General features: G+C 38.5%; 2 protein-coding genes across 3 annotated transcripts in view; both read left to right on the top strand.

Annotated features, from left to right (window-relative positions):
• The window catches only part of LOC148729415 (methyltransferase-like protein 27), a 9,077-nt gene extending 4,616 nt beyond the window's left edge, over nt 1-4,461 (top strand). The window contains exons 2-4 of the mRNA XM_088724765.1: nt 1,248-1,414; nt 3,197-3,572; nt 4,172-4,461. Of these exons, the coding sequence (XP_088580891.1) occupies nt 1,248-1,414; nt 3,197-3,572; nt 4,172-4,359 (731 nt within the window). The 3' untranslated portion in view covers nt 4,360-4,461. The remainder of the gene's footprint in view (nt 1-1,247; nt 1,415-3,196; nt 3,573-4,171) is intronic.
• A 1,698-nt stretch (nt 4,462-6,159) lies between these two features.
• LOC148729414 (TNF receptor-associated factor 6-like) lies at nt 6,160-13,043 on the top strand. Of its 2 annotated transcripts, XM_088763362.1 has the most exons (7): nt 6,160-6,667; nt 8,414-8,477; nt 8,577-8,684; nt 8,822-8,986; nt 9,428-9,505; nt 9,925-10,002; nt 11,151-13,043. In XM_088763362.1, exons 1-7 carry the CDS (start codon nt 6,597-6,599, stop codon nt 11,160-11,162), a joined length of 576 nt encoding a protein of 191 aa, XP_088619488.1. In that variant the 5' UTR covers nt 6,160-6,596; the 3' UTR covers nt 11,163-13,043. The 2 variants fall into 2 exon arrangements, with proteins under 2 accessions (XP_088619488.1, XP_088619487.1); XM_088763361.1 differs by having other exon boundaries at nt 9,925-13,043.
• Nucleotides 13,044-15,034: the final 1,991 nt, after the last annotated feature.

Here is a 15,034-nt window from a genome sequence, read left to right as displayed (position 1 = left end):
TATTTCCTGGCGCATTCTCTCTTCGCACTCACCGTATAACAGCTCAACTAAAAGATGTAACCTCTGCCTCAAAGAAAAATTCCTAATCATCTGCCGGCCCGAACTATCAACACTAAACAAACGTAATGAACTCGTGTCTTCATGCCGCCACAGAAGCAAAGCCCTCCTACGCAACAACTAAACTGTCAATTTCGCGCTGCATAAATTAGACTAGTTAGATCATGCAAATTATATTGTATATTAGCAATGGTAAAGTTTATTCTCGTTAAATTCCCTGATGAGTGGGCGACCACGAAACAGGCTTGTAGGGATGAACTTGTAGTTTACTTGTCTTTTTCCTCCCACAATATATATATATATATATATATATATATGTTTATCTTTTAAAATAATTTTTCATTGGAAACTCGTTGCCTGAACAACCACTTCGTTTCGAAGAGCATGTCAAGCTGTTACAAATTAAATTGTTTCTGAAGACAACTTATAGCAAAGATTCGAATTTAAATACATGATATATAGATTTAATCCAAAAAATTGGGAATGGCACACTAAAACAAAGAAACAATCAGATTTGATATTTTAGCAGTACGATTTATTCTCAAACAGTATTCTTTGGTTTTGGCCTTTTCCCTTAATTTATTTAAAAGAATTACAGGTAGTATTAGTATCGAACGAAAGCCTGTTAAATTGTCATGAGTAATTTCAAAATAAATGCTATAAATTGTTGTTTAATTTTTATTTGAAAATATACCAGCAATTGATCACGCGCGCAAATCACACTCGCGAAGTTGAATTGACACTTTATTGGGGAGAGAAGACAGCACTTTTGCCGTTTCACGTAAACGCGGTGCTAAATCTTTCTCGTGACGGCGATGGAGACGCAAAAAGCGGCAGAGAACAATCAGAAAGAGAAAACAGAAACGACTCTCATGGCTCAAAAGAATACAAACTACGTGGATTTATTACGCCTCAAACAATATATCGGCTTTATTTCCCAGCTCTCGAAATAAAAAATTCATTCTTTATTCTAAATAAAGCGAGATATTTTGCTGTATAATATATTGACCAAGCATTATCAGTTAAGATATCTGGACATTAGCCTCATCCTTTTTTTCTTTTTTCGCTTTAACGGATCTAGACTCCATCTCGGTCGATAAAAACACCAAAACAGGAGTTGGCAAATATCCAGCCATCATAAACTCTTAAACTCGTTTGGTGAATAACCCATATGTCAGTCATCTTTTCAGGTGCAAATCAAATAAGATATATTTGGGGTACAATCACGACGACCCAGGGAGAAGGAAGAGCAGGTTACGAGAAGTGCTTCACTAGCACAGTGCATACTCTGAAGGTGACTTTACCGAAGGAGGACATTCAAGAAGTGTTTGACAAGTGGGCGGACTGTTATGAGAGGGTAAATAAATTGCGATTGCAAATATGTAAGGTCATGAGAGGGTAAATAAATTACGATCGTAAATATGTAAGGTTCATGACTTTTGTATAACGATTCCCCTTGCCTGTCCAAGAGCATGAATGGGTAGTTGCAAACTCTCCAAAAAACCTTTGTGAAATGCTTTGCATCTTTTGATGGACTTTCATCAAGGAAAAGCAGTATTCTCAACCGATCAGAGCTACATCAAGGTAGGATAAGCCTATCAGGTTATGCGCAGACTTTGCATTGGGTAGTGAGTGTGTCACGATAAAATTCACCTGATCCCTCCCTCCCTAAGGCTCTATAAAATTCTTATGACCCCCCGCCACCCTCATTGGCAGCAAATAGAGGTTTTGCATGGCAGCCATTTTGCATGGCAGGAACAATGGATTATTTTTCTCATGGGAAAAAATTTTCTTTCTTATGCAAAATATTTTCATTGTTCCTGCCATGCAACATGGCTGCCATGCAAAACCTCTATTGGCGGTCAGTGGTCTATGGTAATGGTAACTTTTTTATACACGATATTTCATTCAGGTATATTTACATTTAAGGAGAGAAAACTAACTACCTAACTAAACTAGAAACTAAGATAAAAAAACTAAAATAATTCAGATGATAAGAAAACACTTGCTTTTCAAGGAGGCCGTGTGTAAAAATAACATCTCGGTAATTAAATTATTTCACTGAATCGAAATTTAGTCGTATTCCTGAAACTTTCTTGAAATTTTTTTAATCTTCTCTGGGATTTTCCGAGTTTAAAATATCTTTAAAACCGACGTTTCGACCAGTTTTACTGGTCTTCCTCAGGTTGTTTAAATGTTGTCAATATGGCGGATTGTTTAGTCTTTCAGCTTAGTGACCGCACATGACGTTTCCTGATTATTACACAACGTTTAAACGATGTCAGATTGCGCGGGAAATGTAGTCTGAGGTCTGTCAAGTACTTCTACTTTTGCGACAATTCACTGTCCATCTCAGTCTTTTTTCATGATCAAAGAAGGAGTTTAGGACTGGTTTCCATGGACTGGTGGACCACGTTGAGAGAGGCGAGCTCTTCCATAACAGACTTCAGTTATAGGAAAGACTTCTCCTATAAAACTGGATGCGGGGTTGTGGAACAGCGAGCTTGTATTCATTCTCTCTAAGGTTATAACTAGTTAAATCGCAGCGACGAACAAAACGCGAAGTCAGATATTCTGGAGCTGTGTTATTTACAATGCTATGCAACATTATTGCTTTACTAACTAGGCGCTGATGGACAAGTCTCGACCACTTTGAGTTTTTGAAATAATTCACTAGTACTGTAGTCATAATTAGAGAAAGAGCGATTCTGAAATTTCAGCAATTTAGAAAATAGGTTCTTGGAACAATTTCCCCATACTATATTACAGTAATCAAAGTATGGCTATACCAGTGAATTGTATACGTTAAGTAGAATCTCGAAAAGGAGAAAATACCTAATACGCTTAATCGCACTTATGTCAGAAACAGCCTTTTTAGAGATTTCGTTAATATGACATTCCTAAGAAAGATTCCCATCGATGTCAACACCAAGGGATTTTGAAGTCGACACTTGTTTAATCGGAAACTGGTTGATTTTATCGCTGGGATTCCTTTCTAGCGTTGACATATAGCCCCCCCTTCCCTTCATGCGCTGTTGGCAACAACTGATTTTCCCCGGTTTCCCCTGAACATCATGTGATCTCCTCAAAAATCTTCATATGAATAATGAGTGGTACCTAGACATGTTTATAATTTTAGGAACTCTTTTCCGTCGGTTGTGTCAAACATAAACCCATGGTAGAAGTCTTCGACATCACAATTCAAGAGGCCATGCCTGACAAACCTAAATGCGAAGTTAGAATAATGGAAATGGGAGTTGGAACTGGACTGTTGGGACTGGAGCTTAAAAAGAAAGGCTACACTAACTTGGACGCTCTTGACGTCTCTCATAAAATGTTGGATGAAGCCAAGAAGAAGGGTGTCTACACCAAATTTATTTGCAGCAATCTTACGGAGAAGCGGACCCCTGGTATTCAAGATGGCGAATACAATGCCTTGATATTATCTGGGGTGGTGGCCCTAGTCTATATCAAACCACTGGCATTCCATGAGATGATGAGGGTTGTCAGCAATGGTGAGTTTCCTTTCTGCGTTTGCCTCCCTGTTGACTTTAAAGGGCCCACGTCGAATCATAACCTTGTGTGGGTAACGATAACATATAATAACAACACCACCACTAATAAAATCAACAGCAAAAACAAACTTTATTTACTCCGTAACATATTATTACAACAACTTTTATAAATCTCGTTTTATGGCAAATGTGTAAGAGGCACTGGCACCCAAAATAACCACGGGGTTAACAGAAATTAGTGCAAGTATGCATTTAGATATATATAATACATGTACGGTCAGTACACTACACATATTACATCACACCATGATATGCACATCCCAACCTCAAATATATTAAATACGTACACCGTAATACACATTCTTGAGCAGAAATTGCAAAGAAACATCATCTGCCTATCGTTTTCTTTATAATCATGCATAGAGTCCTATTTAAATTAAAATTTAAAAGAAGAGAGAGAACACTCAATAATTTCATGAAGGGTTAAAACCAACCGGATAAAACCAACCGACGCAGCACCACAGTTTCTATACAAACCTTACACCCTCAACCAAATTTATTAGATTGTTTTTACACCACATTGCGTTTGTCATTAACAGGAGGCGTTATCTATTTCGATGTTCTCACTAAAGACATTCCTGACTTCAGACCTACTATGATAGAGCTGGAAAAGCAAGGCTTGTGGACTCTTATCAAAGAGGAACAAGTACCACATTATAGCATCGAAGATAGTGCTTTACCAAAATCAACTCCTGTTTTTGCGTTCAAAGTCAACCACAAGGAATGATACCATGTTTATTGCCGTGTACTGTAGTGATGATCCTTCCAATTTCACGTAGTAGGTTTATAGAATTGTACCGAATAAATACTAAACGAACGTAAAACAGCACTTAAGGCGACTTTTCATTTCTTTTGCAAATTAATGACCCCAAACGCTTTTTTTTTATGGCTACACAGGTAACCCCCGCGTTCTTTACTTTTGTTAAGATACTTATATATCTACTGAAAGTCCATATTTAGGGACCGGCCGTAACCGCCTTGGAGGGGGTGGGTTGCCGGAGGATTTTGGTCGTGTAACAATAAAAACTTGCCCCGATCACTCCCATTCAATTTTGTTTTAATTCCCCCCTCATACTAATCTTTGGACGATCCCCCGTCGTTCCCGCTAAAAACCGTGGGACCTGCCAAGAATCCTGCCACCCCCCTTTGCGATAAACAATAACTTGTCACATATTATTGTCATTATTGTCCAATCGACCCTATTGCAGTGCGACAGTTACATTCATGAAAATTCCATAAAAACTGAAACCGCAGTACACACGTACGATTTTCATACATTCAAAATTCATTGATTTCTACACTTCTACGAGTTTAATTAATACGAACCAATATGATAACCAGATCCCAGTTGGCTAATGTTAGCTCACTTGATAGAAGCACTGCACCGGTATCGCAGAGTTCATGGCTTTAAATCCCGTAGGAGCCTGAATGTTTTTCAGGCCTTACTTTCACTACTACGTAAATAGGGTTTATTACTGCGAGGATCGCTTTCATACATTTCATAAAACTAATAATAATAACAATATCAATAATAATCTTAATAATAATAAAAATAAGACTCCTATGATAATATAAAACCTATGGCTCGAAGAAGAAAAAGCATGAAATCGTTATACCGCTGAGGCCTATCCAGCTGGTTCAGCGGAGCCACCAGACTTGTAACCTTCTAAAATATAGTTTGTGAACGGCTGGATTGTTTGTTAAATATGGTGGTTAAACTAAGGGCACCGGGGGAGGTGCTAGATAGTGGGGAGGAGGGAGAATTGAGGGGAACTCGAGCATATTCGCCCACTACTTACAAACTCTAGAAACTTTTCTTCCCTATCCTATAGGAGAAGAGAGATTGGCTGATGGAGAATGCATTTAAGTGCTATGTAAGTTACTAGCTTCGCTTTTTTCCCGCGTGGTGCGAGGGCCATAAATCCGCCGTGCGGACGCACGAGAAAACGAAATAAGTAAGATATTAATTATATCTCTAAGTTCCAATAGAGGGGGGGAGGCAGATTTTAGTTCAAACAGACTTTTGAAATAAGAGGGTCGTACAGTCAGTTACGGCCCTCTAACTTGACCAATCGAAGTGCATGTACTATTAATCTGAGGGACGCTTACGCTAGTCATCGCAATTGATAAAAATATGAATTATGCGTGAAAATGTTTCCTTCGACCAAGTCCTTACGTGTCCCTCCTATCTAAACTGAACAGAGTCTGAACAGAGTCGGCTAGGTGTAATGATGTTCCTATCATGACATTAATTTGAGGTTTGCCGTCAATTCTGTCCAACCCGGGAATACATTTGATATTAGCGACAAAATGGCGGGGGCTTCAAGAAATTGTATGCCTTCTGGCCTCGAAGAGGACTTTGTCCATGAAGTTGACTAAGACTTCTGTTGCTTAATTTGTCAACTGACCATGAGGAAGCCCGTTCAGAAGCATTGTGGTCATAGGTATTGTGAAGAATGCCTCAAACAGCATCTTAGAAGGTATGTTTCAAAAATATGGGTACGTTGTATTTTGAAATGTCCTCGCATATTTTTCGTACGAAAACTCAGGGTTTTTTGTCGAATTCTCTTTCAGTAATAGCAACAGTTCCTCATCTGACACCAGTCCTTGGTCATGAGCGATTAAAAGTGATTTTCTCACATCCCTTAAATACGGCATGTTGCAAATTACGGCCACATTTCCTTTGTAAACAATGACCAAAAACGTGACAACTGTGATCAGCTGTCACGTTCGTGGTGACGCAGGTGTCCAGCTTAAGTAAAAAATTTCGCGCCTAAAACGCCGTTGTCGATCCAGTCTCCCCCGGTATTCTGACGTCCGTGACATCAAAAACGTCTGATGCTTAAGCTCTCTATTAGCGACAAAATGGCGGGGGCTTCAAGAAATTGTATGCCTTCTGGCCTTGAAGAGGACTTTGTCCATGAAGTTGACTAAGACTTCTGTTGCTCAATTTGTCAACTGACCATGAGGAAGCCCGTTCAGAAGCATTGTGGTCATACGTATTGTGAAGAATGCCTCAAACAGCATCTTAGAAGGTATGTTTCAAAAATATGGGTACGTTGTATTTTGAAATGTCCTTCAGGGCTTTCGCTCGGCTTCAGTAAAGTGTAGTTTCCGGCCGTGATTACGTTAGAAGTCTTCATTGAAGGAAATGTTTTTAGCAAACTTATTCATTGCCTTTAAATGCTGAGGGCTTGATGTGCCCAACCGACATGGTAACGTATTTTTCAATTCGTTCGTTGGGTAAACAAACAGCAACTGTAGCCAGTGTTTCTGAGAAACCGAGGTCACCTCTTGTAACAATTTTGCACAGGAATTTTTTATTACATTATACTTAATATTCCTACTGCTTTTCGTTGATTGATATTGAATTTACTCGCTCAAGAATTATTGGTAAATTTAGCGGAAAGCTTTAACACAGTCGAAACGCTTTAATGACCCCCAAAAAACTCAACATTTCATAAACAAAATCAGGTCATCATGATCGACTAGATCACATATAACCTAATTACGGCAACTATACCTGGGATTAATTAAACTCGACATCGTGCAGCTTTCGTTTACTTCCGCAGACAAAGAGTCCTTTTAGTTTCTTCACTAAGTACTGCTAAATATTAATCGAAAGAAAGTTCGAATTGAGGAGACAAGTTCAGCCGAATTTAGACTCACGTGGATACAATGCGTCAATGAATGTAAATAATCACCGTATAATTCAAATATTGGAAAGATTCAGAGCTCCAAATCAACTTTGCGTCGTTAGTAAATCACAATGTTTGTGTACCTTTTGATGTACCACAACAGTTTCTTAAAAAAAAATTGTCTCGTGAATCCTAATTAAAGGAAACACTAGTTGAAAGAAATCATCATGAACTCCTCTGCCCCAGACAAAGGCATCATGGTGGGCCATCAGACCAATGACAAGGTCGATTTCACAGCTGATTTAACAGATAATTTGTAAATAATTCTTAAAGTGATAGCTCGCACCTGTTGGTAGCACATTCCGAGAAGGAAGAAAAAATGATTTTGTCATGGCACGTGCGTATAGAAAAATGAGAAAATTATTTTTCTTCCTGTTCTACACGCGGATTCGCCATTCATTTCTTGGCCACTCAAATCTCCTGCAAAACCGCAAGTTTCCAGGGCGATTGCGGTTAAGCCTTCACTTCCTTCAAATAGAATCAATACTAACAGTTATTCCCTTTCGGCGAATATTTGTCAGGTTTTAGTATAATTGCTTAGGTGCTTTCGAATTCTGTTGCATATATTCATTTTGATGTTGAAACATTCTGTTTTAATTGTTTTGATTAGTCGTACTGAGATAAAGAGCCAGTTCCTGTTAGCTAGAGCTGGGTTGGTTCATTTAACTCAACAACACAAAATTTTTTCTTTTGAAAAGTGTTACTCCAGACTCATTAGCATCTTTTGTGCTCTTCGGAAGAGGATTTTGTTTATCGATTTCATCACTTCCCTGGTAAAGCTGACAAAACGCGAGATAGCCATTTTAAAATTTAACGCTGCTGTTATAATCACCTCGTGCGAGGTGATTATAGCATCTTTATTATACGTCTAAATTATGGCAAGATATGACGCAATCCTTGACCAATCAGAGCGCACGCATCTCTATAATCCCCCGGGGCAATTATAAAAGAACAAGATACTTTATTAGCTCTCGGCTTCTTCGACCAGCTTGCGATTAAAATTTACTTCGCGCCTTTTCAGTGCTTAAATCTCAGTATGGTATAAAATAAATATCTTTCTTTTCTGCGCCTCAAACCATGCAGGCAAGACATTGCTGGCCACCCTCGCACCTGTCCAGTGGATCGAGAGAATTTACCAGCTGACGGGGTAATACGACAAATAGAGGTCTTGTAGAAAGTCTATCAATATTCACTTTAGATTTTCTCTTTTTACATTATTTTCTTAATTGATGTTCCATGCTATTAGGAAATTTTCTACGACAAAGCCACTGAAAGGAAGATTCTCTCGTTTATTATAAGATGCCCTTTTACAAAGGATGGGTGCCAATGGCGTGGAGAATTAAGGAGCAAAAAGGTAAGATTGCTCACTTTGCCTTTATTTTAACCAATAACACATTTTAATCTGTCTAAATCAAAATGTGTTTGATAGTTATCATCTACTGTGGATTATTAAAGGTGATTAAGTGCTTTTAACTTTGGTTTTATCAACAGACTCACTTAATATCCTGTCCCTTCGAAGACATTCAATGCACCAATAAAAATTGCCCTATATCTGTAAAAAGGAAAGATTTTGATGAACACTTAATGGTTACTTGTTTATGGAGAGTCGTACAATGCGTGCACTGCCAAGAGCCACACCCAAAGGGTCAACTAAAGGTAAAATATTACAATATAACAACATCAAGGGGCCACTTCAAAACTGCGAGAGAAAAAGTGAAGAAAATATTACGTACACGGCAAAAGCGAAACAGGTTACTTGCACGTAGAAACGGCAAGGCGCAAACAGCAAACGTGAAAAAATGGCGGGAAAAACAAGGTCACATAATCACTCTTGCCCTTCACGTTTCACGTAAACGTGGTGCTAAATCTCTCTATTTTATCGCTAACTAGATGCACGGCAAAATATGACCTTTTCCTTTTTTTTTAAGGCCATACAGATGTAATGTGAATGTCGTGCGCGCTGATTTGCCAGCTGAAGCTATAACCAAGTAGTAAAAAATTAACAGTTGTTTGGTCTATTGACTGCGATAAACAAGTTGTTTTGGTACCGAACAATACCCTTGTCGAAATCAAATAATCAATTTCTTTTTTCTACAGAAGCATGTTGATGAAATATGCAAAAAGGTTCAATTGCCTTGTCCCTTAAAGTGTGGCACTCTGGTCCCCAGAGAAAAGGTCAGGATCTAGCCTTCTCATAAATATATGTTATCTGTTTTCTCTAGGGTATAGTAGCGCGCAGCTTGGCGATTTTTTTTCTGTCAATGTTCTAACTCCGTATATACCTTGAGGACTTCACCATTTTGTCTAAATCATTTAAATTTTAGCCTTACGTCCTGCTTAGATTTACTACATAGATTGGATGAATCCGGCGAGTTTGTAGGGGTATTATTAGGTATGAAATCGACAAGTTTTCAAGTGAAAGGTCCTCTAAAAGTTTTTTTATTCAAAAAATGATAGTCTCGTAGCTAATTAAAAAAGAAAAACAAAGGAAATTAGCGACGACTATTTAATTAAGCTGTCGACAGACATACAAAACAAAAGGAAATAGATCAAGAATTTGAGACTGACTGCAATATTAAATGCATTTCTTACAGATTTCAAACCACTCAATTATTGATTGTCCACAAACGATAATCGACTGTCTCTTTGCTGAAATGAGCTGCAATACCAAGGTAATTATTTCAAGTGATTATCTTGGTATACATACACCAGATGCAAGTTTCTAACAGGTCTTTATCAAGATCTCATGCCTTCCTTCTGACTAATCGACAAGTTATTTTGGGGAAGAATATAACCAAGAGTATGTTGTCTTGCAAATAAAGACGATTCGATCAAACCACTAAATTAACAAATATAATTGTCCGCAAACGATAATCGCCTGTCCCTTTGCTGAAATGGACTGCAATACCAAGGTAATTATTGCATGTGATTATCTTGGAGACCTAGAGGTTGCTAGGTCTTCTCTATCAAAATCTCATACCCTCCTGCCCTGGGCAAATTATTTTGGGGAAGAATATGACCATGAGCATGTCGTCTTGCATATAAAGACGATCCTGTACGTACTTCTGGTACTTGTCTCGTGGCTATTAGAACATCGGGTAGCATAGCAGTATGGCACTTAAAACAGTTGAGGAAAAAGGCACGAGGCAATATTAATTAAAGAAAAGAATATTAGTAATAATGTAAAGCTTGTAAAGAAATGTACCAAAATAAGGATGAAGGAATAGAAATACAGAGGTTAAAGTGTATAAGCATGGTTTTGGAATGTTAGTGGACAAAGTGCAAGGTGTAGCCCCCTTAATCAATTGAACTTTCCCTTCAGTTCTTAAACACGAAGGCGCGCTATAAAAGGAGCCTTATGTCCCACTGGACCATTTGTCAATCAACCGTCGTGTGATGTAGAACTCTTGGAGTCAAGTCAGCTTGAGCTAAAGCTACTCCAAAGCAGTGAACAGCGGGCGCATTCTTCAAAATTGTTTTATGTCTTCATCACAATACAAGAATTTTTGAGATTTGTATTTCCTTTCTCCAATGGAAACTGTCTTTAATTGTGGCGGTAAATTTGAGATCGAAGTAGGTGGTTCGCACGTTACCTCATGCCACCATGCTGGTGGAAGTAAACAATAGATATCTCATTAGCTCCTTTTGTTCGTCTACCAGCATTTGAATTTGGCCCGCACTCCTCAACGGTGAGTGACAAATGAGCCTAGGTCTTCCCAGGGAAGACTTCCTTATATAGCGCGCCTTCGTGTTTAAGAAAGCAGACTGACTTTAATCTTACCTCCTACATGCGGGTTCATCTCGACCTGACCTGTGCAAGGTTACAAAGTAGTCAAGACGAGCAGGATAAGTTAAAAGAAACGACAACAAAACTTCAAGCGCAACTCGTGAACGTAAATAAGAAGTATAACACACTTCAGGAGAAGGTAGCTTCAGAACAGAGACAGTCTGATGAAAAGGCCAACCACCATCTCAAAGAAATTAAAAGAGAACTTCAGGGAAAAATTGACATGCTTCAAGCGCAACTCCTTCACGTAACTGTGAAGTATAAAACACTCCAGGAGAAGGTAACTTCAAAACAAAGAAAACTGGAGGTGACCTATGCGGTGTTGGAAGAGAAGATACATACTCTACAAAACCAATAGGAAGGAAACGAAAGAAAATTAGTAGAGCGAATTACCAGAAGAGAAATTATTGAGCTCCCTCCGTTTAAAAAGGCAGTGGAGAAAGTGAACTTCCTTCAAGCTAGGCTCAGAAGTCAAGTTGAGAAAGAAAATGCCATGAAACCACCACAATTCATTTGGAAAACTGAAAGCTTGAAAAATTAAGCTCTTTCTTGATCGAATAAAAAAGAGAAAAACTTTAAAATAGAGAGCCACCCCCTCTACGCTGCACCGTACAGCTACAAATTGAAAGTGTACATGTTTTCGGATGGCCAAGGGCTCGGAGAGCACTCTTACCTCTCGGTATACCTCACTGTTGTGGTGAGAGGGGAATACGATGCCGTGTTAACCTGGCCTTTCCATAAGAAGGTCATCATTACGCTCATAGATCAACAGGAAAATCAAGACCGTCGACAAAACATCGTTAAATGCTTGTTTGCTGATCCCAAGTTAAATAATATTTCGAAGCCCGTTGCAGAAGAGAATTCAGGGCGTGGGTTTTGTAGATTCCTGGCCCACAGTGAAATAGCAATGGAACGCTTTGCAAGGGACGGAAACATGTATATCCAAGTTCAAATCTGTCCACCATCCTAGAAATTGATGAACATACAGACCTGACTGTTCGATAGTTGGTGCTGTTGGACCTCTTTTATCATTTGAAGGAGCCTTTTCTAGTACGGACCCACATTAATGCCAGCATGAATAGTTTTATTCATAGATAAGGACACTAGAGGTGTTAAGATTTCTCCATTTGATTTCGGTTGAACAAAACGACCACAATTTTCCACGGACACTCCATGATCTGTTTCATTGTCCAGTTACCTTAGTTTTTGCCTCACGCTGGTTACAAACAAGATGATTTTCCTGATTAAAGAACTTGATCCGAATATTGACCATCAACACTCAACTACAAACAAAAAAAAGAAAAAAAAAAAAGGAAAAGAAAATTAAAAAGAACAAAATACTTTTATAGGCCGGAAAAATTTCCAACCAAAAGATGACCACTGTGAAATTCTTAGACCGACTTTCAATTTAGGACACTGAAACAACTGCCCTCTTGCTTCAGTCAAAACAAGACTTTTGCTATCATTTCCAATAAGCAGCGATTTTTTCATTGATCTGGGCTCTCATCGAGTGAGGGCGTATGATGTTTTGGTTAACGTGAAGAAAGCCATATCCATCGTCTTAAATAATAGTTCATTTTTTAGCTGAAAAATATGCTCACTTTAATAATTAGTTTCTCATCTAATAGAGTACAATCACGAAAAATCGATGATTTTTTTAAAGCACTAGTTAGTCGTTATACAGATTGATCTTTTAAATAAATTTAGTAAAGGCTCTCCTATTGGAGGAATTCTATTCAATTTCAATAGGTCTTGGTTACCTGGATATGCCACTTCCTCCTTAACACGTGCTATTTTCTCTCTCATTTAGGCAGGAGTGTTTTGATAGTTACACGAAGACTAATTTAGTTTGGCAAAACATCATTTTGTGTATGTGCCGAGAACCAAAAACTGTGAAAGGAAATAAATTGTAAACAGTTTACCACGTATTGCTGCGTTATATTCGCTTCCTCACTTGAAACAATTGTATAACCCACTTTGGTATATTGGAATAATCAGCACCCAATTACACAACAATACGCATTGTCTCTCTTGTGATTGACTTTCAACGCACATGAGGTCGTTTTTTTTCGGAAGAGCACTATTTTCGATTTTATGATATGGTACTTGTTCTTCATTGATAAGCCTCGCTTTTCCAGCTCCACCATAGTAGGTCTGAAGTCAGCAATTTCCTTAGTGCGAGCATTGCAATAGATAACGGCTCCTTTTGTAAGACAAACACATTGTAGTGTGAAAGCAATGTGTTGAATATGGAGTCTCGAATGTTTTCATGAGGGTCCCTATACCTTTAATTTTGCGAAACTCAATCACGTAAAAATATTTTAAATTTTCACGCGTCACAAATATTGTCTAAAACTCTTTCACGTTCACGCGAAACTCGAGACAATCAGATTGAATTGATATTTTTACTTTTCCTTGTCTTGACGAGTCCTACGCGACAATAGGGATCGTAATGTCTTATTTTATCTGTTTAAGAACTATTACTGGTCTGTTTTATGATTTTAATATGGATTCATATTAAGTCTAGTCTCCTCTCGCAGCCGTTCTTTATCTCGGGATCCCTGTGTCTCCCTCCCCACAAACGGTCGACTATATTAAGTCCTCCTACTGTTAAAACCCTGATCGGAACGTTACCGCAGCCGTTAAAGAACAATACTAACATTTCCAAAACCATAAAATAGCCGAAGATTCATCGCGCAAAACAAAATGGTTCTCGAATCACGTTTGATTCTGCGTTCGTTGATCCCTGTGGGATTTAGACTGCCGGTTTGAAAGATGAGCTTTTGTTCAAGATTTTTACGGCTTTCCGTGCTACCTAAGTGTAAGGAAAGACCGTGGATTGCCATATGTTGCCTAAAATGATTAGGTAAATTAAATTGTCTAACAACATAAGGAAGTTTATAACAGTGCGAAGAAAGTTAGATGAGGCATTCTGCCCGGTAGGAGAAGGATTATTTTTCTTAGCTAGATACCTGTAAATGATCCTGTCTATGACCCAAGATGGAAAACAATTTTTCCGCAGCCGGAATATAAGTTTCTTAACATCCACATGAAAAGCAACCCAGGAATTATTGATCTTATATACTCTGTCAATCAATGTTCAGACTAAACCTAATTTGTAAATCAAATGGGCGAGGCTGAGATAGTTAGTAAGAAGACCAGTAAACGCCTTCTTGCGATATACACTAGTGACGATGGATGACTGTTGTCTGACAATATGTCTAGAAACGATAATTTCTTATCAATTTCCGTTTCCATTTTGAAACGAATACTGGGGTGCTTGGTGTTGACATAATCAAAGAACACGAGCGCGTCCTCCTCGCTATTGAACAAACAAAAGGTGTCATCAACAGAACGTCTGTAGAACAGAACTTCAGAGAATGATTAGTTATCTAGCCAGTTTTTTTCATGATGTCCCATAAAGAGGTTTGCAAGTACAGGAGCAAGTGGGGAACCCATGGCAACCCCATCTATTTGATCATAAAACACACCCTTAAACATTGAAACCGGTCTCAGGTGTTGCGAAGGTAAAAACCGTTTTCAGGTCAGCGGCGTTTATCTTAAGACCAGTGTTACCTTGATGAATGTACTTGATCGCCAGATCAATGCATCCATCAAGAGGTATACTAATGAACAAACTCTCAACATCGAAAGATACCATGATGTGCAGTCAATGGCAGAGGAAGTTTTTTACAAGCGATGACTGATGTCGCGGGCGTACGCATTAGGATAGGATGCACGCTTGCGCATATTGCATTTACTAGCTATGTAAAAAGATGAAGTAGATTACGCTGAATGGTTTTTAAAATGTTCACAACATTTCCCTGGAGTAAGTTCCCTAGCGTGTCCCTCGCATTCCAGTCAATTCAGATTTCCTCAGCACGGCTTTTCTTTTCAATGTCTGAACTGAACAGAGT

The sequence above is a fragment of the Stylophora pistillata genome, chromosome 6 (assembly GCF_964205215.1).
Source record: "Stylophora pistillata chromosome 6, jaStyPist1.2, whole genome shotgun sequence".
NCBI classification, from domain to species: Eukaryota; Metazoa; Cnidaria; class Anthozoa; order Scleractinia; family Pocilloporidae; genus Stylophora; species Stylophora pistillata.
The sequence above is the reverse complement of the archived record's forward strand: the minus strand, read 5'-3'. Positions and strand labels throughout refer to the sequence as shown.